The sequence below is a fragment of the Spea bombifrons genome, chromosome 7 (assembly GCF_027358695.1).
Source record: "Spea bombifrons isolate aSpeBom1 chromosome 7, aSpeBom1.2.pri, whole genome shotgun sequence".
NCBI classification, from domain to species: domain Eukaryota; kingdom Metazoa; phylum Chordata; class Amphibia; order Anura; family Pelobatidae; genus Spea; species Spea bombifrons.
In genome coordinates this window covers 8,669,643-8,696,803 of record NC_071093.1, presented here as the reverse complement: position 1 = coordinate 8,696,803, position 27,161 = coordinate 8,669,643, and the positions used below count along the sequence as shown (strand labels likewise).

Genomic DNA, 27,161 nt, shown 5'->3' with positions numbered 1-27,161 from the left:
TTCCTTGTAAGGAGAAGAAGGAAGTAGCTGGATTCTGGTTGACGAATGTCTTTACCTCCGGCAGTTTCATTCCTTCTAAACGTGCCTTCTGCTCTAACAGATTCTTGCATTGGGAGGAATGTAAGTACACGAAATGTTGGCTTATTTGGTTATTAAAGCCTCGATCCGACTCAAAGGTATGCCAAGGCAAACGACAATTCTTTTCTTTTATTCACACAGATAGAAGTAAAAACGAATGGGGATTCGATTGATCTGTCTGTTTGCTTTTCTTCTTCATGGAAAGAATAATGTGCAAGGTAAGAACAATGTTAACGTGTTAATCATTAAGACTATCGTATCACTTTGAGTGTTGGATAGTAACGTGTAGATGACTGGCTTAGGCAAACTGATTTGTATTTTTGTTAAAACCTGATAAAATATTCCAACTTTGTCCTGCGACACTTTTTTCCTTATCAGACACTTTTATAATATATTTTTTATTGACTGTGTTAAATATATTCCTTACGCGAAGCCGAGGAACTACTGGAACTTAACATACAACTTCCTTATAGGAATTAGACGGAAGACGTTTCTGTAACCTATGGGAATTAACTCTTGCAAAACTTAGCCAAGAATGTTTGCATTCTTTTTAAAAAAAAAAGTTATGTTAGCCAAATATTTGTCACGATGAACGGAAGCTCCTGTGCCCATATTTTCCTTGCATTGCATTTGTTTAATAACGTAACATAAAACCAATTCTTATAAAGTTTGGATAACAGTATAGCGCGCCTTGAGCAAAGTGAATAAATACTAAATAAACAAAATAGACTGTAAGCTCAATGGGGCAGGGGCTTTCTTTAACTGATACATTCATACATGTTGTATCCTAAAAGGTCTGTAGACTACATCGCTTATTATTTGACAGCACTTATTGTTCCTCCCCTTTGTTATACTATAAGCTGTAAAGAGATAAGTAAACTTATTAGTGTTCAATAATTAAAAATAATATAAAGAATAAAACCCTCTGAAGGTTGGGCGCATACATACAGAATGTTCTTATCGCTAGAAAGATAAACTTTACTACAATTTCCCAACTAATAGTAATTATGCTATTAATATGGACCTAATATTATCAAAAGAGTACAAAATATATCAAGGGTATTCCCAGCCCGGGGGAATCGGCCCGGCTTTAGTTAAAGGAACCGCTGACAACATACAAGATGGGATTGTGTGAAACCTGTTGTTTTGGAACCTCGTAGATCATTAGTAAGGAACCAAACATTGCTGTTTAAGTCATTGAGCCGCATGCTTGTGTACACAAAACAGTTGAATCATTGCTTGTAGCGCATAAAGATCACACATACCTCCGGCCACAAAATTGGCTTCAAGCTGAAGTGGCTTAAACTCATAGATTTCTACCGTCTGATGGAATGTTGGCGTTCTGAATGGCATTACCAACCAGGCACACCGAGCTGCATTCTTGTGGTTAATATTACGGCCTAGGAGCGGAGCGAACCCATCGCCTTGCCATATCGACCATAGCCATTTTATACAAAGTGTTGCGCTTGCATTTAGTTGGGAAATTCAGACACGGTGAGTAGGTATTGATTTTAAACTAGCAGGGATTTTTTTCAACAAGGAAGTTACAAAATACATTTATTATTCAATAAATGGAGGAAGTCTCCCACACACTGAAAGATTGTTGGTTGGTAAGCCAATTATCAATAAATTGTTTGAGGAATTCAGGTACAGCACATAATCCGTGTCACAATCAGAAACTGTCACCTAAATCTATCATGTTATTTTTTTGGGGGAAAAAAAACATTTTAATAATAATAATGCTAAAATATTTAATTACTAGATTAGAGTCCTTTGCTATTGACCTTAAGTGAGAACATGATATTAATAAATATCTTAAAAACCTTTAAAGAAATTAAACTAAAAAGATATACAATGATTTACTATTCAGCAGTACGTGCCAACAAAATATCCTTTATTATAATATTATCATTAATACAAAAAACATCTGTTTGTTTTTTTCATTTTAATTAATCAAACACTTTCAATAACCCAAGGCTGGTATTACATTATGAATAAATAAATAACACTTTTAGGATTTTGCAAACTTCACATCGGTTTCTTAACTATATTTAAGAATAAATAGGATAAAACATTTATAGGAGCTTTTACGACAAAATGCTGATAAGAAACATCATGCAGATTAAGAAACATGAAACTGTGGTTAAAGTTCTAGTAAACTTTTATATATTATTTTTTTATATTTTTATATTTAGGTAAATATGTCTATTTACCTATATATATATCTATATATATACCGGTATTTTATGTCCCATTTTAGTTTATTAAGTTGGTTTCAATATAACTAAATACTGCAGTAGAAAATTATTATCTTAGTTATCCTATTTATCTGGCAGTTCCAAAGATTATTTTTTATGAACAACATGTCCCTTGTATTAAGGGACATTAATAATAGAAATTAAACTTCTAATTTAGAGATTAACATCAGTTGGAATAAAGAAATCGCAACAATGCCGAGTGGTCATGCAGTAGAGATCAATAAAAAGCCAATTATTAACTAACTGTCATTGGCGATGATTTGGGCTTTTTCTTCAGTTCTTAAAATTCTGAATAGCTTCATTATTATTAAATTAAATGTTGTGGGTGATATAAAGGATATGTAATCCTATCTTTTTCATGGAAATGCCAGTGGGGATTTCCACTGAAAACCTGCTCGATGGGTCAAGTTGCCTACTAGCTTAGCGAAAGACGATTAAATATTTATATCAAGGCAAAGGATAACCTGGACTACTTGAATGCAAAAATGACTGTGGCAAGTTTGTGACTCCATTAAAGACAATCATCCAATGCAGAAGCTGACGCGGCTTGAATTTGATACTCGGTGGGTAGTCCTGGAGGTGCCAGTTTGGGATAAGGGTCGATTTTTATAATATGATAAAATGCCTATTCCCGGTTTGCTTTTTTTTTTTTAGGAAGTTGTTATTTGGGAAGTACAATGACATGTACTGAGTGCCTGAAATTAGGACCACAATGTGCGTGGTGTTCACAAAAGGTAATGCATGGAACTAACGCGATGCAAAGCGATAATTAATGAGGACTAATAAGCAAACACATTTTAACAACGGTTCGGACTTGATTCGCAGCAGAGTCGTCGCTAGTGTCACCTTTACAGTAGCCAAGTAGCTTGCATTTTATTAGAAAAAATGAACAGTTTTATGAAAGAAGATGCGTTCATTGCGTACACGGAATACAGGTTTTAATATAATTTCTGTTACATTTTTTTTTTACATTTTGCAGCACATTTTGTTTTTTAACTGTATCATATTTGTGCACCATTTTTAAGTTGCTGATTTGTGTTGATTGGTTGAGGCAGCCATTGAAATGGTTGGAGGAGAAGGAGGGTCAGATAATGTATGCCCCACGATTATTAGAATTTGACGGCCGATAAGAACCATTCGGCCCATCTAGTCTGCCCATTTTATTGATGAAAGGACTCAAAGTTTAATCAGTCCTTGATCTTATCTCAGATTCAGGATGGCTTTATGCTTTTTCCACGCATGTTTAAATTCCCTCACCCTATTGATCTCTCCCACTTTTGCTAGAAGGCTGTTCCACGGGTTACGTTTAAACCAAATGTTTCCAGAGGAATTACACGAAGATTTTCCAGTGGAAGAAAAAACTTAATTGGGTATCTAGATATCTAGTGATCTATCGGCCGGTAGCAGAGAGAAAGGTGGCTCTGATGTCATTGATTAGCAGTCTTTTCCTACCTTGCTCTGGGAATGACCATGGGAGCAAGGGGTTGGTGTAATTAATGGTAACGTTGTTTCTATTCCTTTGTAACAACTATAACCCCTCAATATCACCTGATACCCCAGTACAGGGAAGGTATAGCTGCCGGTCGCTTTAGGACTCCTGGCATAGTTCCTATACCCCAGCATGACCCTTGTTGTCCCAGTTCTGCTTAACTTTCACAGCAGGGTAATTCACACTGCTTAATATGCAAGTAAGTCATGAAATCAAACGGAGACGTATCGTTCACTGCTTGATAAGAGCTGCCATGAATCACAGAGAGACAAGGATCAGTGGGAGGAATTCATCAGACCTGTTAAAAACTCTCAGAGCAGAACTCACTTCCTGGCAGGGACTGGAAAGCAACGTGTAATTCATACAACACAAGAGAATTAGGCCTGTGATTGCTTTAGTGATAAAAGGAAAGTGAATCAATATCTGTGTCTGAACGGAAGTCAACAAGATGCACACGCCTTGGAGATTTACACACAGTCTTTCTCCTCTCAAGGTTGCTTTTTATTTGGTTATGTCGGATTTGTTCAGAATGTATCACCCCAGGTGTTCTTGAAATGCATCTCCCATCAGCCTTGAAGGCTATTCAGAGCTGATGAGGTGTAGTCTGTCTGCTGTCAACAACTCTCTGACTTTGGGTCCCATGTATAGTAACTCAGTAACAGACATGTTGAGTGGATGGTCTAAGGGTCATTAGAGTCTGAGCACAAACTCTGTCTGAGGGTGATGGAGTCTAACAATAGAAGGGGGAGCATTACTCTAGGAATTTAGCAACCTTGTATCAGTGGAAGTATTCGGACGGACCAAGGAGTTAGGCTACACAGCTTTTTGCTAGTGAGATGAGATTTTAGATGGATTGGAAGCCAGTGAGTAATGGGGCAAAGTTTGTAAAGTGGTCTTCACACCAGAGAAGCAATTGTTCCGGCTAATTAGACTGTTTCCTTGGTTGCTATGCTAATAAAACTGGCTTTTTAAGTTTTGCACCAGACATACTATACATTACCGTTCTATGATTCGATGGCAGACAAGAACCAACAGTTCAGACATTTCATATACTGTTTACGGTTGAAGCAGTAGATACCGAAAGCCCATGACCTACAGCAGAAGTCACCAACCTTGCATTCAATGAAATCTATTTAAAGCTACAATTTCAAGACCTGCATTGAAAATGATTTACAAGTAGCTCGCAAGCTCCCAGGCAGAGACCCTTACCTGAAGTTTGCAAACTAAGATGAATAAGGGAGGCACAAGGAATCCGGAATGTTCAAATACAATTTGCAAGCAGGAATTTTAGTAGAATTGCGGAATTGTAGAATTATTTAGAATGAACTTCACTCAGTAGTTGTTACTTTGTCCAAGTCTTTAAAGTATTTAGAGAGGGACATTGTCAGCAGGATAATGATAAGAACGTCAAGCAAAGAGTGAATATGATTTGAAAGGCATGTGTGCTGAAGAGATGAAAGGAGCCAGTGATGAGAGGCCCATTAGTAAGATGTATGGACTTGCAAATGTATATTATGAAATTAGAGCTGAGATCTTAGAAACTGAGCCTTACACGAGAAGAAGAGATTATTTTAACAGAAATAGTGTACTTATTTGGTGGCTATAGAAACGGTGTCAAGGGTTGGTTCAGTCGGAACCGAGAGAGAGTAATGTAAGTTTGGAAACTGCTGTGTTCCAAATATGATTGGATAAGCTAAATATGAGATTTAGGAACCTAGACTTTCTTTTTTTTAGCACCTAGGGTGCTGGTTGTCTCACCAGTTTAAGACAATAAACTACACTACATTGGTTGGCAAGGATGTGCTGACTATTAGATTTTTGCCATTTGCCATATGATACTATGTAGGAGGTCAAACTCTTATCTAGGGATATCAAAAACCCAAGGCTGATACTGTCTCTTCATTCAAGAACAGCTGGCAATATGGGATCATCCTATCATAATAACTAGTGCCCAGTAGCTACAATATATATCCTACTTCACTCACTTGCCACTATCCCAGCAAATACGTGCCTTTTAGCAGTGGAGCAGTGCTAGATACTTCAACTGTGGCTGCAATGTTTTGGGTCACTTGCACCATAAGGAGACACTATGCGTTATATTAGCCTGAGCTGGCCCACAAAATCAGACACATTGCAATGTACATACATACACAGCACAGCTTAGACCTCTTAAAACTCTTTCAACCTCAAGTAACCCCGTGATTTAGGTAGTTCCCCCGAGCACTGAGAGCAAGGGATGCATCTCTCAGGTCTCCTAAAATATCAGTAGCAGATCTGTCCTGTTGGAGGTCCTCATACCAGTTGTGTCCCATAAATGTTATTCTAAGACCACAATGATGCATATCCAACAAGCATTACCACCTATATCAGGATATCTACCACGAAGTGTTCTAGATTAAAATCCAAATCTGTTTTGCTGTGTTTATATCAATAATTTATACTTATGCTCTGTTTCTATAGAATTTTACAGGTTCCTTGGATATTGCTGCTAGATGTGCTACTGTGGAAACTCTTTTGTCTAAAGGATGTCTGATAAGTCATATTGAATTTCCTGTATCGAAAATTGAGATTACCAAAAATAAGCCACTCACAGAAGGTGTGCAGAAAAATAATTCACATGCTACACAAATTGCACCACAGAAGCTGGTTCTTAAACTTAGGCCTGGTAAGTAGAGCTCCATTCGATTAAATTAAGTCATATAATTCCAAATCTGACAAAAGCCAAGTTCACATTTAGCCATCTCCTTGTCTAAAGTAAGGGCTTTAGTCAACATTTACAATGTATCGAGACCCTCTCTAATGCCTGGTTTTTCTATACTGTCCCTTTATAGTTCTTTTCAAATATCTAAAAAATTGGATAATGGGCAACTTGGATGATTAACATATTTGGATAGCGTGTATGGAGCATGGTATGTGTGACATTATTAAGTTGGATGTTGACAGTCTTCCACAGTGTAAATTTCCTATTTATTCTTCTGTTCATAGTAACATTAACAGAAGCAAATAATTCTAAAAAAAAATAAATATTGTTCAGAAACAATACAAAAAAGATATATGCTTGAAGTGTTTTTTCTAGAAATCCAGATATTGTTCTAGATATCTCCAGAAATTGTTACTGTATAAAATGAACATGTTGCATTAAGTCTAAAACTCATCATTGGCTGCTTGCAGGAAACGAGATAACATTTCAAGTCGACGTTCGTCAAACCGAAGATTATCCTGTAGATTTGTACTACTTAATGGATCTCTCTGCTTCCATGGACGATGATCTCAACATGATAAAAGAGTTAGGATCCAGCCTTTCCAGAGAAATGTCAAAATTAACTAGCAACTTTCACCTAGGATTTGGATCATTTGTTGAAAAGCCAGTTTCGCCCTACATCAAAACAGTTCCAAAGGAAATTGAGAACCCTTGCCAGTAAGCAATTTATTTCTCTGGTTAGTCGAGCAGTGATTTATCTTTACCTTTTGAAGACTGTTAGCTGGAAACACGCGGGGTATACAACAGGGAGTTTTATGACATTGCATTCTAAATACATAGACATTGATGTGTAGTTGGTCCCCCATTGGAGCTATAACAGCTTCCACTCTTCTGGGAAGGTTTTCCACAAGATTTCTGAGAGTTTCAGTGGGAATTTTTGCGCATTCATCCAGTAGAGCGTTTGTGAGGTCAGAGACTGATGTTGGACGAGAAGGCCTGGCACACAATCTCTGTTCCAGTTCATCCCAAAGGTGTTGGACGGGGTTGAGGTCAGGGTTCTGTACAGCTGGCCAAGTTCCTCCGCACCAAACACATCCAACCAAGTCTTATGGAGCTTGTTTTTTGTGCGTGGGGGCTCAGTCATGCTGGGATAGAAAAGGGTCTTCCTCAAACTGTTCCCACAACGTTGGAAGCAGCGCATTGTCCAAACTGTATTGGTATGCTAAAGTCCCACAATCCCATGCTGTTTTGGTGGCATGAGACACAGCAAGGAAGTTGGCTTTGGTAGCCCAATAAAAGTTTTAAAAGCATAAGCTGGGTGATTATAGTTAATATTACACTGGGGAATATAGCATTATTATTATTATTATACTGGACACTTAAAGTTAAATATTATTTCATGATAGATTACCTTTAATAAACACAAGCTTGTACAATGGGGAGAGAGTATTAATGAAAAGATTGCAAAACAAAACCTTTTTTTAATGTCTCTTTATTTGATGAATTTTTTGTGTGCTTAATATAGATTTTGGTTATGATATGTAATTATTGTTATTTTTGAGGATTTGTGCATTAGTCTTAACTACCTATCCTTGGTGTATTCTGCATTTTCCAGGAGTGTTCCCCATTACTGCTTACCCACTTTTGGCTACAAGCATGTTTTATCTTTGACCAAGAATGCAGAAAGCTTTAATGAAATTGTCAAAAAGCAGAGAATTTCTGCAAATATCGACACACCGGAGGGAGGATTTGATGCAATCATGCAAGCCGCTGTTTGTAAAGTACGTGCAGGAATTAGGGAAATATGTAACAATAAATATATTTTTTGCTAGATCATGATAAATATTGGTATTTATGTTGCAGAATGAAACTGGTCAATACAAGTAGGGTCAATTCATACAGTGGCCACATATCTATATATATATATATATATATATATATATATATATATATATATAAAGGTATTTATTTGAACAGTCCAGTTTAAGATAATGGCCATTGCTATGTAGCATTGTCATTTATGGATGATTTTGTAGTTCTCATTGAAACCTAAAAATGGCTACTAATGTATTCATTCTTGGACTAAAATACAAAATGAATTATTGATGTGTTGTTGGTACTCATGAATTCACCCCACCATACCCAAATGTGCCTTTAACTGGGTGAGCATTATCACCTGAGCTACAGTATGGCCTATAAAGACTAAATTATTAGAGTCCTCTGGCAGAAAACATGTTATTTTTACATAAAATGATACATTTAGAGTGGGAAGCTGTCCAGGGTACTGCAGTTAATGAATAAAATCATATATTAGTGCTCGTCATCATTTGTGTGTCATACTGCTGTTACGATTAAGTGAATCATTTCCTGGCAAGGGCTAGTCATCCAGCAAGGGTATATGTCTTGATTTATAACAATATAGATGCATCAACTCCTACAGGGGAAAAAAACACGCATTTAGAACATATTTCATATCTGAACTAAATACAATTAACAAAGTGCTGCTATTTCAGGAAAGGATTGGATGGCGGAACGGATCTCTACATCTGCTGGTTTTTGTTACGGACGCCGATTCTCACTATGGCATGGACAGCAAACTGGCCGGTATTGTGATTCCAAATGATGGAAAATGTCACCTGGACAGCAACAATGAATACGCCATGTCTACTGTACTGGTACGGAGCCTTCTCTCTACTCATTTTACAAATGTAACACAGTAACACACATTCATACACAGCTTCATACTATAGAATTAGCCTTTAGAATGTCACATGTCAGACTACATCATCCGTGTATTCTCATCAGCTTCATTCCACAATACAGTACAAAAAAACTCCTTTTCCTATAAAATCTATGGAGAAGAGTCCTAACCATTATTGAATGATTCTGCTATTATTTTTCAAATAATTACAATAAACATTTTTTAAAAAAATTAAAAAAAAAGAATTATGCGCTCATTTTTCTCTTGTAGTTGCTAAAATAATTAGACCAGTTCTACTATTTTAACAATTAAAGACATGGTTTAAAAAACTGTTAATTAATAAGAAACAGTCTAAAGCAATGACTGACATTTAAACTCAACAATTGATGTCTTTGTCCTGTTACCATAGACCACTTTGCCATGTGTAATGTGTTGTGTCATCTCTGTAGGAATACCCCACAATTGGACAACTCATAGACAAGCTTGTGGAAAACAATATTCTACTGATTTTCGCCGTTACCAAAAACCACGTTCCATTATATGAGGTAGGAACGAGCATTTGCCATGACATCAAGATATTTGTCATCCTGGTGTATGATCCTTCTTGAAAAAGAAATGTGTAAAGACATTACAATGTTGTATGCGAGTGTGCTGTTCACCGGCTGGACAAATCTGGCATTCACAGACCTTTTAAATGGCTTAATACTGAGAATTGAATTAGTCCATGATTAATGTTGTTTTTTTCCTTAGACAGGAATGATAGGCATAGAGAGAAAGAGAACAGAAAAATTACAACAGGCAACATTTCCTGTGTCGTTGTTATGGGCAAAACTGTTCCCTGTTGTTATACAAAACAGAGGGGGCGATGAATGAAGATAATCAATTTGCCGAGGTCTTGGCAAGCTTCCCAGATGAAATTTTTTTTAGCTTAAACAAAGCACTCAATAAAAATAAATAAAGATAGGAATAATAGTAAAATATATAAAAAATAACTTAGTGTACTGTTCTGCATTATCAATAATCACAACATGAAATAAAGAGGTTGTAGGCTTTTTGGTGCCTCTAGAATAAGCTTTGGACTCAAAGAGTCCATTAAATTAAGTTCCTTCTGCATAGTGGGAAGGTAATTGTATTATGACTTTATTTATCTGAGGAGACGTTAGCTAGACAGTGTTACCTCATCATAAAATCACCGTCCTTCTGGATAAATGTTTTTTTTTTAATGTTCCTTGAGAATAACGTAGAGTGCTGCAGGCCCGGACTGGCCATCTGGCACGCTGGGCGAACGCCCGGTTGGCTGCTGCCTGTCATCACCACATATTCACGTGATCTGCCACTCCAGTGCTGCAGCATGCCGCCGGCGGCTGGATAGCCACATGCTATGTAACAGCTGTCAGCCACACTGATGTCATCAGGCAGCCGCCACATTAAAGTGCCAGAGCCGCCCGCCCATCACCAGTCCGGCCCTGCAGTGCTATATACAGTAATTTATATTATAGTTCACAGAAACCTGGTTTTATCTCATTTTCTTCCAATAAACATCCTTTCTGTGCAGTACTGGAGGCAGCCATTGTTGTGAGTCATGTGATATATTGGGAGACTTCCTGCTCAAACACCTCACTGGGCTCATTCTTTATGGCAATGCTAATGAAGTCTGTTGCCCGATATACCAGCTCCAGTCATTGTATCCACTTTAATGCCAATGCTAGATAAGTGGTCCCTTTTTCATTTGGTTTCTGCAAAATCCCCCATCCCCCAGATGAGCCTGAATTATTCTGTATAGTTCCCTAAATAATCTCTATCCATTGTTTAAAAAACTGCTTTACTGGAAAAAAGGAATTTATATTGAAAACATTGCAAATAAAATCTATAATGTGCTTTATATGTCACATTCATTATTAGTACAATTATATTAATTGTCGTATACTAAGCGCACATGCATGTTTATTCATTTATTTTGAATATCTGCATGTAGAGACATATTTGTTGATGTCCTGTAGCGTGGCAAACATCTCTAGATTATTATTATTAATCGGAAAATTTAAAAAAAACTTCTCTTCCATAAATGCCTCAATAAAACTTCTCAAGATATAGCATAGTGACTCTGCTTTACATACTACAGCAATGCCTGAAACGTGCAGACATCGGACAGGTTGGATGCAGCCTCGTGATGGTTTGGGTGGCTCTTGGGGCAACCTGGATAATCCAAAAGTCCCTGTACTCTGTATCAGCAATAAAAGCAGATACCCAGTTCCGTTACAGATATATTGCCTCCAGCGTGTAATGTTATGTTATCCATACGTTTCACTAAAATTCCAAGACTAAATGTTTAACTCCCGCAAATGAAGACCCACTTCCCGTGTATGTCCTCCAGGATAGATTGGCCTCATCTATTCTGGCTTCAGTCCCTGAAAAAGATACAAGACGATGCAAAGCTAAAACTGTTCCAAGCCCTATTAGTGTTGTGAAAGGTCTATCATTAAATATTAAGACATATTTATAAGTAATTAATACACAAGTCGTGACAAAGTTCCTATGAGAGTAGACTTATTTTTTGGCCCCGTGCCAATTGTATAATATATGAGCCTAGGATTCATTGCATGGTTTAGTGTATGAATGTACTCGCGGGTGAAAGGTTGTCATGTGATCCCATGGTGGCCCTGACACTATAATGCAGCACCAGGGTGATTATGGGGCGCAGATGGCCAGCGGCCCACCGGGCTCTTGCACATCCAGGACTGTTCATAGTTGATGATTTATAAAGTTATTGGCACAGAGATAGAACTTGGTGGGACAGCGAGATAGAGGGGCAAAATCGGGACTGTCCCCACAAAGCCGGACAGTTGGGAGGCATGAAGCGCCACCCAATCACATTCCAGGGCAGAAGTAACCCAGAATAAAAATAAATATGTATAGAATTACCAAAATCTCTCTGGTCTGACACCTGATCATTTCTCACGGCGTTGCCCCGATGGAGATCCTGCAGCTTTGGCGTCAGAAACATTTATGGTTTTATGGCTTGTATAGTTTCTTTTTTGTGCATTATGAGTTTACAGGGACTTATATTCCTTATGAGGTCCCCAGTGTACCCTCACCTCTCCTTACAAACATTTTGTCTTCTTTACTCTCATTGCAGAACTACGCAAAGCTGATTCCTGGTGCCACCGTCGGTCACCTGCATAAAGATTCTGGAAATATCCTGCAGCTGATTATGACTGCCTACAAAGTAAGATTTTTAGAACAAATGAATTATTGCCGTCCATGAGCTATTTTTATTATAACGGGAACAGTGCAAATATGTGTATTGGGTACAGGCATAAAAGTGTGAGGTTAAAAGTATTAAAGTAAAGCGTTCTGGATTTTTTTTTTCATTATTATTGTTATTTATTTATTTTGTTCAGCACATTTGCAGAATTGCAATCCAATGGATAGATCGATACATGTTCAAACCCGTTTGAATCTGTTTCCAGTCTTCTTTGTGACCGTGTTCGAAAAAACTAATCCCTAAGGAAAATAAATCGAGCATGGCTGCCTGTTTGAAGGTGCAAATCTACTTACTCTGCAGAATTTAAAACCTATATAATTAAACTCAGCATCAGAAGCATCATTCCTAGTGCTGCAAAATACCCAGATCTTTTCCAAAAATAATCCTTTATGAAGCAAAATTCTGCCTCTTTCTTTATTTTTAAAGGAATGCTTAACTGTCACGTGACCAAAAAATCCGACGCTGATACGTTGCTGTCATAGAAACTGAAAGAAAGCTTCTTACGCGTTTCTGTGTTATGTTATCAGACTTTCGGAGGAAAAAATAAAATGATGTTTTGTTATAAGTGGAACAGCACCTTAAAAATGTCAACAGCGCCCCTGCTAGAGCTCTGTCCATTTTAAAACATCTATGTTTATTTACCACCCATTTTCGGATAATACCCCATCTACTTTGTACATCAGCCTCTTCTTCTAAACCCATTGGAATAGGGTATTCGTCTGTCTCTAACTCCATGGGAGAGCCTCTAGTCTGTATTCATAGAGTTGTCTGCAATGATAGCCTTGAACATATTAAGGGTTTCTTGCTCTCCTTCTCAAAAGGGTTAACCAACTCCCCTATTGAACCGTTTTGTTTCATGGGGACCCAAATAATATAAATTGCTTTTTCCTTTTAAGTGCCGCAGAAGCAATAACAGAGAACATTGAATCATGCAGAGTCGGTAATGAACTTCTGTTTGGATGCCTACATTAGCCGGCGTCCTCCTCCTCTGTCCTATCTCGGCTATGTAATCACATTTGACGTTAATGGCGATATAATATGACACGGTATTTTATCTGCAGCAGCTGGTTAATGGCTCAGACTTACAAAATAAAGCTGCCCTTGACTAAGACTGTGATAATGTTCTTAAGAAGCCAGAAAAGAAGGCAAATTTCTATTGAAAACTTGCGTTTTTGATGAGGGAATAGAGAGACGTCAGCACACGTAGTGCAATGACTGGTAGGGAAACCAATGGACTTTATGTTACCTTTAAGTCAAGGAGTTTCTCCTGCAAGGCCAAGAAACCCTAAATAATGTATAGTCCAATCAGTGAGATTTGTTTCAAAATGATAGATTTATGTATGCATTATGCAGGGCCTGTTCACCTTGCAGTAGAATATGACCAGGGTTGGCCCTTCATAATGCACAGTGATGTCATCTCATCTTAACTCACCTCATTTACAAATCACTGCCAAGTGCATGGTCCTGGTCAAGCTGTGAAGATGATGATGATGACCCAAGCCAAGGAGAGGGCCTGCAACATTCAGCCCAGGGGCTAATCCTGCCAAGTTGTCCAATTATTATATAGCGGCTCAAAATACTTCTCACAGATCATTCTCTCAGTTTGAACTACTCAGCCAAACCCAAAACACATCCACAGAAATAGAAAACCAAGGAAAATAGCACAGTAAGCATCTGCTGATGTGAATTCTGCCTTACGTCACTGTTATTCCATGGTGGCTATAATACCTGTGAAGTTTCTAGCTGCAGCTTCCAGGAGCGCACCCTTGTGGGATGCAGGTAGCAGGTCCCGTTGACCTTGTGTGTGGTCCCACTGATGTCACGCGTGGCACACGCTTTTGTTGATGGGGAAGTCGTGAGGAGTGCCGTAAAGCCGCTCCCGCGACCCGGAGATTCCCTGGATTATTTATAAGGTGCATCTATATTAATATTCCCATTATATAATGTTGTGTTTATAAATCTTAGCAGATGTATCATTAAATTATTTACTGTAATGTTTAATTACATCAAAATAACACAGAAACTTTCTAGGAAGTTTTTTCGGATTCTATGGCAACGACCTATCAATGCCTGGTTTTACGTCACATGGCGGTTTTATGTCCGTGGCCAAAATTCTGAACAAGCAAAAGTGTATTTGACGAAAATAATTATTTACTAGGGATGATGTTTCCAATGCTACATTTAGCTACAAAAGTGTTAAATTTAGCAGAGTAGGTGGAACAGCACCTTTGAGTACAAGAAAGCATAGAATACGGACCTGTTTCTTTCCCCAAAATATTTGTAGAATGAGCCATCGTTAGTCACCCCCTTTCCACGTGAGTCACGGCTTGGTCCTCGCATGTTCTAGCGTGCTGGTTGTAAAATAACAAAACATATTCTTTATTATCCAGGTTATGAAACTTTCTCTTGGATAGATGAATCCAGCCTTGCAAGGAGTGTATGGGGCACAGAATGAGAACAATGGCCATAACTTGAAGATTTTAGCATTTAGCGGGGGGGGCTTACAAATAAAAAAAAAATGTAATAACTCTTATTATCACACTTTGTGTATTTTTGCATGGGCTCCTAAAATGTATGAAACACATGATAAAGAAAAATGACATGCATTTGGCTCGTGCAACCATAACTCAGTATTGCATTATGAATTATACATAGTGCTGGAGGGTACTTGGTTGAGTTTGGAGTCAATGTTAATTATTTAAAAAAATAACACTTAAAAAAATGACTTATTATAAAACAGCGATGGACCCCCTTGCTGGAATAATTACGGGTCCCTATGCTTTACAGGTAAGGGAGGATAGGATTGACAGGTGGCTCCCATGCCTTGGTGGACTTGGCTCTCTTGCTATGTATGCAACAGGGCCAGATGGTGTTCGTAATGAGCCAATACCACCCTCTTTTAATTCTACGTATCAATAAACCGTGTTTATTTTCTATAACCTGTAATAAGTAATCCCATATATGTTTTTATAATGATCGGCCACGTACCTTCAGCAGCCCTAATGTTCTTTCATGACGAACTCAAGCATACCTGTGACACATCGCTTCTGTGCTATCGTCGGCGATGTTACGACTCGCTTTCCCAATAGAATCAGACATCAAATCATCAGGGGGAATTTTTGAATGAATCATATTTATCATGTCAAACAAAATTAAGATGAAAAGCTGTATTAAGCAAAAGGGTTATTATGAATGTCAGCGTACGCCGAATGCACTATTATGTATCGCTGGGAGGACTGGAAAGATGGAGGACGCAAAAGAAAAATTGGCAAATTATTAATGGATTCAATACAGAATATGAGCGTAACTCTGAAAAATATAAATGGTAGGACAAAGAGGCATATTTAATCTTAATATTGTGGTGGCGCGCTGAATGGGGATATAAAATAATTAAAATATGCAATTACCCTGTAGCACACTTTAGACACCTGCTAGATAAATGTGTGTAGTCCTGTTCCTATCCCAGATGGCGGGAGTCATGTATGATATTTATAGAAATATATATATATATATATATATATATATATATATATATATATATATATATATATATATATTTATTTAAATTTTATTTAATATATTTGTTTACATTTTATTTTATTTTTAACAGATATATATGTTTTATATATATATATATATATATATATATATATATATTTGTCTGAATATTTATTTTAATAATTATTTTTTAAATTAATTATTATAGTTTAAGAAAAGTTACACGTCTCGGTTAATTAATTCACTCGATATTTCTTTTTTATATGAAATATACATTGTTATAGACCCAAATACAAAAATGTTGCAATGGATAGCAATACATTTCTTATAAAGCTAACTTATAAATGCACTTCCAGTCTGTCCTCTAAGAGATATAAAAAACATTAGAGTGCAAGTTAAGGCCTCTATAGAAAGAAGTGGCATTCCTGCTTTGTGGAAGAGAGAAGAACACGAGAAGAATTCCCTTGCATTCAGCTTCCATGTCTCGAGGCAGAGCTTTCAGATTAATCTACCAGCCCCACATGCTAAAGCATGTCTGGGATTCTTTCATTACAGATGTTCTATCCTGAAACCAAACATAATTATAGTGAGATATATAAGGCTCATCTTTCTCCGTACTACATATTTAGTTTCCCTTCATGCAACAAAAAATTACAGGATTTCCATATTCCTCTTTGTATTGGTAAAATCCAGTGCAGAAGGGGAGCGGTGGTGATCACACACACACACACATGCACACACACACATGCACACACATACTCACATACACACACACACATGCATACTCCCATACACACACGCACACACATACTCACAGGCACACACACACACTCATTATATGTACGGATCATCTAGAACATCTGTCATTTAGCGTTCTTTGCAGGTCCTGCAGGTACCAGACTTTAACATTGTGGCATAGTAATGCCTATTAAATCCCAGAATGACTTTTCTTTCTGCAGGAGCTAAGGTCAGAAATTGAACTTGAAGTGTCTGGAGACACAGACGGACTCAATATTTTCTTCACTGCAATGTGCAGTAACGAGACCACCATTACGAACAGCAAAAAGTGCCAGCGGATAAGGGTTGGAGACAGAGTAAGTACACTGGGACCCTTCATAATGCATAGTTAGCTGGTTAAATTAGTGAGATTTCATTAAATTTGCTAAATTGCCCATAAACTATGGAGCGCCAACTCCGAACTCAGGATAATTGAGTAGAAACGGGTATGGAATTATACACCTTGTTCATCTAACTAAAGAGCAACATTGCTATATGGATGGCCATAGGTTTACATTTCAGTGTTACTGAATGACGCCTAAAGGATAAATCGGGCTGGGAACAGACCAACCTAGGCAGGCTTACAGCTTTGGAGACAAATGTGGAGTACGTAGCGATTCATGTTTTCCACATTAAATAACATGAGAACAAACTGTTTGGTACATATCAGAATGTGTTCATTTGTTTTATTTTTCTACATTTTTATTGAAGGTATCTTTCAATGTGACCATCAATTCAACATCATGTGCAAAGCAAAGCAGGCACATCGTAATAAAACCAGTGGGCCTTCAAGACCGGCTGGAGATCGAGATTCAGTCTGAATGCGATTGCCCGTGTCAGGCAGCAGCTGAAAAGCACAGTGCCGAGTGCAGCCAGGGACAGGGAGCGCTGGAGTGCGGAGTCTGCGTGTGTGATCCGGGCTTCATGGGCGCCGCGTGTGAATGCAACGAAGAGTCGGCCAACAGCAGCTCGTGCACAGAGCTAGACTCGTGTAGCGGGCGAGGCGAGTGCTACTGTGGACAGTGTATCTGCAACCCCTCTGTTTATGGACACATTTATGGGACCCATTGTGAATGTGACAATTTCTCCTGCGTCAGACACAAGGGACTCATTTGTGGAGGTATTTATATTCATCGTTCACTTTAAAATCCCAATGCCATTGGGGTTGGGCTGGGAAGATCATGTAAGGAAAAGAACATGCTACACAGGTCAATCATGTGGCTTCTAAAGTCTCATATAAAGCAGGGTTGAACAACCTTTGACTATCCAGTTACACGTCCCACACAGTCCGGACTAAGTGATTGGAAGTGGTACTTCAGTAAGTCCTGTGGGACTACAGTTTGCCACGTAATCTAGAAGTGGAAAGGGGTGCATTGGAGACAGTTACTGGTTCATAGTGACCTTAGATGCTGGAAAGGACAACGAGCATACACTACTTGTAATGATCAGTGTTAATTTATAGAGATTTATAGAGATCTCCAGGCCTGAATCTAAGACAAGATCCAGGACTAATGATGACCTGGGTCTTACGTCAGGAAGAATGAGCAGAATAGATGGAATGAATGGTTCTTATCTGCCGTCAAAGTCTATTTTTCTACCCTTGTGGTTAAATCTTCGCTGTTAATGTTACCAAACTGCAAAAAAGTATCAAAGTGCCATAATCACATATAAAATAAATAATCTCTAATGCGTTTGCATTTCAATTTCGTTTAAAGGACCGTCAGTCTTGTAAGAACATTAAATAAGGTAAATAAAGTATAGAAATATATCCATAAACCTGTCATTGGTGTTACAGGTCACGGAGACTGTGAGTGCGGAGAGTGCGCGTGTCACAGCGGGTGGACAGGAGAATACTGTAACTGCTCAACAGATACAAGAGCCTGCGTGTCAGAGGACGGGGCGACCTGCAGCGGCAGAGGGGAATGCGTGTGCGGCACCTGCGTGTGCAACAACCCCGGGGTTTCTGGAAGCACCTGTGAGAAGTGCCCTACGTGTGGGGACCCGTGCAATTCCAGGAGGTATGCATATTCTCTTTTGGTGCTGATTAACCCCTTAGGCGCAAGAAAGGTAGTTTGGCCCTCCGCAATAAATAGTTAAAAACATGAAGAGATCACGCCAATTTAACTATACATTTTCTGGGGCCAAGTAGGCATTTCTTGGAAAAGAAGCTCATCAGGGCTGGCCTTTTTACAATGCTTGGCTAACCAAGCGACTTGAAATCTTTCCACCCGCTGCAACTCATAAATGTATTTCAAGTTAAAGAGTAGCCTTTCAGGAGGGAATTTAACGCACAATCCAATATGATAAAGGTCAGCACCGAGGCGGCTTGAGAAGGGAGCGCGTGATAATATATAGAGCCTTCCTCAGGGAAGAAATAAACAGGCGTCTAATATGATTATTAATGAATACCTCCAGAGTGTCCCTAATATAAAAGGGACTTTATTTGTGAAGACGGGTAATTTATTTAGTATTCAGATTTGGGAAGTCACATACATTCGGTACTGGGCCACTGGGTTTGTGAGAGAAAAAACAGATTGTTACAGGGATGCCGGGTATATAACATATAATGCTGGAAACACACAGTGAAATTCTTTTGTTAGGTTTCTCCACAAAAATAAAAGAAAAAGGTGAAATTCTAGGGACATTTTGTCCTGAACCAGGTCTCCCGGTGCACTTCCACAAAAGGGCGGGGCTTCAGGCATTAATTTACTTCTACAGACAAGCAAGGTTTACAATTTTAATTTAGGCAGCTTCTATTGCAAGCACTGTGTACACTACACGCACCCCCTTTTCTCTTGTCAGTTACTTCTCTGCAGTTTCACGCTCACACACTGACTCTCTCCCTCTCCCCTTTCTCTCTCCCATCTCTCCTGTCTATATCTTTTCTGCAGCTGCACACTCTCTCACATACTGCCCCCCTCCTGCCTCTCATGCTCCCCTACCATATCTCGTGGCAGTATCCGCTCTGTAGCTACATAGAGAGATCAGAGGAGACCAGATAATGGCTGGAGAAGGTGAGGGAGCAGGTAGGGGGGCACAGACATGGGAAGGAGGGCAGAGAAGGCTCTGGGTAACGCTAAGCGAGGACTAAGGGCAGAGTGCAGGAAGCACAAAGAGGACTGAGCAATACAAAAAGCCCTCCAAATGTTGTCCTAACTGAATGGGCAGGAAACAAAATTTGTTGTCCAAAAAAATCAATGGACCTAAAACTAAATTAAAACTGTCTGAAATGATTTTGGGCCACATACACAAGTCAACCATTTAAACAGTTTGCCTAATGGCTCTTCCAGGCCTGGATCCGTTCTAGAAACATTATAAGCTGTTGCTGAGCCCCAAAGCAGTGAGACCGAGGTCAGAATATGACATCAGATTTTTTAAAATACAATTACACGTGAGATTCAGCAATGACTAAAGATCTATTTATCATGCAGGACTGTCTGAGTAATGTTGCCTGCAGGGCTGTCTGACACTTATATAAGGTCAGGAAGAAAAAGGTAGACAATGGAGACTTTTGTCGAGTTGTGTTGTGGAGGAATGAGTGTTACACGACTGCCCCTCTGTGCAATGTTCCTTTCTCTTCTTACATTGTTGGTGCTGACCATCGGGGTTGAGTTAAGTTCTGTGTTACTTTTCACAGGGCATGTGTAGAATGCCATCTGTTGTCTGAAGCCGAGCAGCTACAGGAATGTGCAGAGACATGTAAATTCGCGGATGCCACGGTCAGCAAAGATCAAGGTTTGCAGGTTTTCACGTATACCTAAAGGGTATTATTGTGGGTTATGCAAATTAGTGAAAGTTCAAAACACCACTTTCCCCCGGGGGGAATGTTTGGAATAACTCAAGAGACGTTCAGCTTTAAAAATAACTTTGGTTTCCCTGAAAGCCAATTTTACAATGTAGGCATAATTGTATTTTTTTTTTAAAAAACATGATGGAGTTTTCTGTCCCAACCAATCACCTGTAAGCAGCTCTGGTATCAGTGGTTTTTATGCCTCTATTATTTTTTTGGAATAAATATGACTTTTTCATTATTTATTTATTTATTTACGAATTAATGACAATGCCTAAAAATAATGAAAGAAAAAAAAAAACGTTTCTTTTTTTTTAAAATGTACCAGAGGGTTCGGTGGGGCAAAAAAAAAATCAGTAGCTCATCCCAAGAACAGTGATTGCTCTGGGATATATAAAGGGGTAAAAGGGAGTTTATGAGCTGTTATGTGGCAATAGACTCCATAGACCCAGATCACATACTAGCCCTAATGAACAATGTCAATGGTTTTCATAGTATGCCATTCACAGACTTCTAACTGGTACGTAAGATTCATCTTTGGCAATATAAATCACGTAAATTGTAATTTGGCTTTATATCCAAAAAAAAGCCTTGCTTTAGTAAGTGCTGCATACGCGAGTCATCTATTGGTGGCTGATAAATGACATCATAAAAGACCAGTTATGTAAAAATATTTTAGGGCATAATTGCCTATTATTGAAAATGACAAAGTGCCACCCTGGGCCATTTTAAAGGAAATACTTCTCGGCTATCAAGCTGGCAGCTAGAGGGGACATTTCTGGGTTCAGCTCTGATCCTGGCAGCTTGGGCATGTCATACCCAGGTTACCTGTGCACAAGCAACCATGCGCAGAAACGCAGTGCTTAAAACATTGAAACGCAGCTTGATTTTTCGCTAACTTTGCTTAGTGATCCCTGGAATAAAACCGCAACTATAATTAGAAGAATCCTTAAACTTAAAACAAAACCTCAAAACCTAAAGAAATGGTTACCTAAACTGATCATTTGGAATTCCCCCAACAGGGCAACAGGGGTATTGATGGACCTCATAGGAAGAAAATAACATTTTTTCACATCATTCTACAACTGAGTCAAATTACGCCAAGCCGACATTCCTTGTTTTCTGTAGTTAACTTATTCCAACTGTTGTGACAACATACAGCAAGTCATGCGTAGTAAGATCAGTGGCAGAAGCTGCTTCTGGGTATCGGTTTCCATGATGGAAGAATTTATGCTCTTAAAGCAGTGTCAGCGGGTAACTCTAGGTAATAGAGAATATATTGTTTCATTGTAGCCACGAATGAAACTATTATATACCTCCTGGCCCTTACTAAGGAGCATTGTAAGGACTGGCTGTAAAGAGGTGCCATTCACTAGTTGAAAAGAACATTAGGTGGACAATGTTGACTGATGCACATGGGATGTAGTGAGACAAGAATTACACAAAGGAGACAACGCTATCTCCCTCTAGCCAGAGCAAAATGGAAAGCAATATTGAACTTTCTCTGGCAATTTTGTCTCCGGACGTCTATCTTAACCATTTTTGAGAGCTTGCTGACATGAAAATCCATCAGGTCGGTTGTTTTGATGCCATGCATCTTACTTCTCCTGTCTCTTCTCCCTTCAGATTTCTCCGAGGATAAATCTATTTTCTGTTCCGTGCAAGGTGAAAATAAATGTGCTATTACATTTGGGATAGCAACGGATGAGCAGGGAAAGAAAGTCATTTATAACATACGCCAAAAAGGTAGGCATTTAATATAGACTGTCAGAGATTATAATGTGACGAGAGGATATGTGATAGATTGTCGCTACCCCTAGTAAATGCTCGGCGAACACAATGTAGCCATTTACTGCATTCACACCGTCTCATAGATTGGTGACACTGGGAAGTATCAGAATACAACATTTTAATGAAAATATCCAACTTCTCACTGAAGGACGTGTGTTCCAGGAGTAATTATTCTTATTCTTCCCATTGCAACATATATATATATAATGGAAGAACTGTCTAAAACGAGGTTGGGATTTGCACTCGATAAATATTGCTCTAGACACCAGTAACTGGTAGCATGAAATAGATCACATGGGGTCTACACAAGTCTACAAATAGAAGCTGGCGTATTTATTCCAACACAACTAACCAACCAAAGAAATACTAGTTAATAAAAAAGTTAACTCAAAATATAAAACCATAAATTAACCATAAATTAATAGAATATTTACAATATATCTTTCTTTTTCTTTTCAACTTCATAGTAGTTATCAGAAGCAGAAAACTATGAAAGACTACACTTGAGTCCCATTTCATTAATTACTCAGAAAATGAGCCCAAAAGAAAGTGGAATCTTTATGAGATCTCGAAAGCTTATGTCATTTTACATCTTTTTCTATGTTGGCCCAATAACAGGTACCAACTTCAAAAAAAGTGAATGCCCCAGAAATCTGGTGTTTTTCTGGACCCCAGTAACTCCATCTAACATTGTTAAGCCCAAAAATATACAGCTTCCATACATTGATTTCATACTGCATGCACTTTTTCCCAGAATTTAGTATACTTGATGTGATGCCACGAGACATTAATGTCAAAACAGCCCTCGACAACCCTATACCCAAAATAAGAAGGTTGGTCAGCCTTGTGGCACGCTGCCATGTTCATGTGATATAACAATGTCCATGAGGATAACAATGTATATATATTATCCTCATATTGTTATCTCGCGTGAACATAGCAACATTTCTGCCATTTGTGGGGGACTAGGACATTTTCTATTTTTATTTAAAGACAATTTTTTATTTTATTCAAACTGTATTTATGTGTTCACCTTAAAGACTCTTAAATTAATATAGGGCTAATTACACACAAAAAACTGAGCATACTGTGAATTTAAATAGGCGGTGGATTCATCTGAGCAATGAACACACAGTTAACATAATATTGCAGAGTATTTTTTAAGATCATTTCAGAAAATTAAACTGTATGTCTGTTCAAATAAAATGTGGTTCATTAATAATAATAATAATAACAATAGGGTAATATTACATTTATTATTTATAAATACATTATTCTGGATACTGTGAACAGTATCAATCAAGAGTCTATGTTACTATGTTACTAAGAGTTTGTTTCAGACCTCTAGCTTAAAGTGACATCTAGTGGCCGTCTGTGGAATGGCTAGTCCGTCAAATTCCAGAACTTCCGGATACATCTCAAAAACTAATAAAATTCATGAGCTGGAACACATTTTCCCAAATCTATTTTAACCAAAAACACATTTTTTTAGAGATAGAATACAACTGGGGTCCAGTTATTTTAAACACAGAGCCCTGTTGGTGAATATCTGTGCTGCTGAGAAATCCACTTCATCCCTTTATTAGGATAATAAAACATTTCATGTAAATTACCATAATACCGCATTACCAAATTATCAAATGAAGGATTCCAACTATAACACGCTGATGAGGCCCATGACGGCGGAAATGCATGTCTGGTGTCGTTGGTTCCTTCATGCCGAGAAAAAATTGCCTTGCATTTCAGTTCTGGATCAGACTGATATATCAAAGGAGATCTTTTCTTCTGTAATTGCACAAGCGAGCTAAAGCTTTCAAGTAGTGACACGCTGTTTCCCTCTAAAGTAATAACCAATTGGATTTTTGCATAACATATTTCTGTATAAATGAGTTATAGAATTGCGTGCTTTGTATTTTCAGATTGTCCTCATGTTCCGGACATTATCATGATTGTTGTTGGTGTGTCCATTGCCATTGTTGTGATTGGTATTGGCGTGCTGTGTTTATGGAAGCTCTTAGTATCGTTACATGACCGCAAAGAGGTCGCCAAGTTTGAAGCAGAGAGACTGAAGGCCAAATGGGATACGGTAGGTATTTGTATACATGCACATTTGTTATTACCTGTGTTATTATCAGATAAAACAAAAAAACTAAAAAATATATATGTTTTCTGCAAACCCAAATTATAAAATTATGATTCGTTTTGTTTTTGGTCCATACGTTTTCAGAGGGCTTTTTACTTCCAGTTGTCACTCACCCTCATTCACTCTCTTTTACGCTCTCTTTGTTGCTAAACCTTTGAAATAAAAGTGAATCCTGATTTTAATCTTGATTTTTTTGTACTTGAAGGGTTTAAAAAAATGTAATACTCTTACAAAAATGCAGAAGACATAACATATATCTGTGAGATGTCTGAATATCCCCCCCAAATAGAGATATAGGTGACGGATAAAGGTTTTTCACATGAGGGTTGCTAGAGAGCACACCCAAGTCAGCTTTTATGAGAAAACATATAATGTATAAGTCTTTATATAACAAAAAGCCATGTTGCCATGACAACATTCTTCAAATGAGAAAAATAAATTCGTTTTTTTCCCCAGGAGAAGTTGGTCTCCTAAGTCAAAAGTTGATACCTTTTATTAGTCCGAATAATTCTTCTTGTTTGCCACAAACTCACTGCCTTCCTCCAAATAATTCCTTGTTCAGCCAATCAGTTTGCGCCAAACAAGAATATTATTAAAGTTCTGACAAATCCCGAGAACAGAATGTTTTTACCTCCAAATTTAAATAGTGTAATTATTATTATTATGAAAAACATTTTGACCGCCGATAAGAACAATTAGGCCCATCTAGTCTGCCCATTTCTCACCTACAGTGAAGACCTAAACCTTATTCAGTCCTTGGTCTTGTCTTACGTTCAAGCTATCCTCATGCTTATCCAATGCAAATTTAAATCATGGTGTTCACCTCCACCACTTCTGCTGGGAGGCTGTTCCACCTCTTTTATCATAGGTTAAATAACTTAATGGAATAGGACACCTTGAGCTCAGGGAAACATCTTATGCTTGTCAAAGGTTCAAGAACAAGGACTTGTGGCCTACACCTTCTGCATTGCCAAACGGTGGCTACCTCCGGCTTCCATTAATAACTCAACCTGCCTTGTTTTCTTCCAGGGAACAAACCCTCTGTACATATGTTCGACAACTACATTTAAAAACGTGACGTACAGGAAGCAAGAGAAACAGAAGGATGGAATATTATTGTGACGGCGTCCTGCGCTTTTGTTGGTCTGCTCAGTTGAACACTATTGATAGCTGGTTTATCATACTTTGCTTTTAGGGTTTATGGTCTAGACCTTTTAGAGCGTAACGGCTATAGCGATAAAAAATGTAAATAAGAAATCCAGTGGGATCTTAGGATAACGTATCACTGTGATAGCCTGTGGAGTTTGCTTTCAGCTGGACTGTGCAGTCTCCACACAAAAGGTTCTAAAAAGCTTCACGTTTATGACGGTCCTCCTGTTGTGTGAACGGCACTTAGTTTTCTCACTGAAGTCCAAATGACTCTACATGGAACGGTTTAGGGTATCGCATCTCAGATGTCATAAAGCGTTCAGCGACAAAGCTCGGAGACGAACATTGTCACTGGTAATGGTTTTAGTAGAAATGGTTGAGGTTCCTCTAAGCATGGGAACGTGTCCATTGCCAAGGGAATGAGCCAAGGGGACCAGGCTTACAATATCAGCTACTTGACTAATAGTCAATTCACTGGATGCTGCGGATGAAGTTTTATAACGAGCGCTGGCCCCAAAACAGAGCATGTTCTACAAGATAATATGTCCACATTGTTTTAGGATTACAAAAAAATGTATCATTCAAAAGAACAAATCTATACATTTTCATGGCTTTTCTATCTTTGTTACCATAGTCCGCACATTTGTAGAATTTTCCTAATTCGAACCTAACAACGACACTATTTACGCTATGTGTTTCCCTGTAACTCCGTGGGTTTATCTATCATTTTTCTTATCACGCCTTAAACTATGGGGCTGTGGGTGCAAAGGAGCTTAAAGATTATCTAAAAGTTGGTAGAAGTAATGGTGTTTGTCATTATAACGATACAGTTATGATGTAACACGAAAATAGTTCTTTCTCCCCTGTGTTGCGAAGCACCTACTGTTGTATCAAGCCAGTGGTTCCAATACTGATTAGTGAATATGATAATGGTATGTTACAATTATAAAAAAGGATTGTCCCAACTTATACCCCAATGTTTACAGACTTTAGGCAGCAGTGTGTGCACCCGCTCAATAAGCCAGATGTTTTAAGACGTGACTAGGACTATTTTAGTGGATTGGTGTACCGTGTTTTTTTGTTAATACCAATTCCATAGGGTGTCTGGAACTCTTTCTATATCTACCTCCTTCCACTGAGAGATCAGAGCACTTACCAGATTTGTAAAAAAAATTTAGTGATTGTATGTTCTGGAAATCAAAACCGAAAATGGGTTCTTCTTTTCCCAGAAAAAGACACTCCAGAATTTCTTGGTGCAGAAACTAATGCAGACGTGTATAATTCAATCAACAATAGTGAATTACATCTACTGCAGAGAGTTTTTAATGTAAAATCTTGAGATATATACTGTAACGTAAGGGTACTTCATAAGGCCCGGACTGGCGCACAGGGCTCATGCCGGTGGGCTGCTGGCTCTCAGCTCCCCATACTCACCGATCAGCAGCGTGCGACCAGAAGCCACATAAAAACAAAACGTCTGACCGCGCACACATACAGCTGTCAGCCACACCGACACCATCC

The 27,161-nt window shown here is 38.4% G+C and overlaps 1 protein-coding gene across 1 annotated transcript; it reads left to right on the top strand.

Annotated features, from left to right (window-relative positions):
* The first annotated feature begins 26 nt into the window (after positions 1 to 26).
* Positions 27 to 26,588, top strand: ITGB6 (integrin subunit beta 6). Its single transcript, XM_053471714.1, has 16 exons — positions 27 to 120; positions 220 to 296; positions 2,991 to 3,070; positions 6,286 to 6,490; positions 6,997 to 7,243; positions 8,142 to 8,307; positions 9,040 to 9,201; positions 9,677 to 9,772; positions 12,364 to 12,453; positions 16,950 to 17,084; positions 17,479 to 17,887; positions 18,563 to 18,785; positions 20,405 to 20,502; positions 22,184 to 22,303; positions 24,268 to 24,434; positions 25,521 to 26,588. Exons 2-16 carry the CDS (start codon positions 236 to 238, stop codon positions 25,611 to 25,613), a joined length of 2,352 nt encoding a protein of 783 aa, XP_053327689.1. The 5' UTR covers positions 27 to 120; positions 220 to 235; the 3' UTR covers positions 25,614 to 26,588.
* Positions 26,589 to 27,161: the final 573 nt, after the last annotated feature.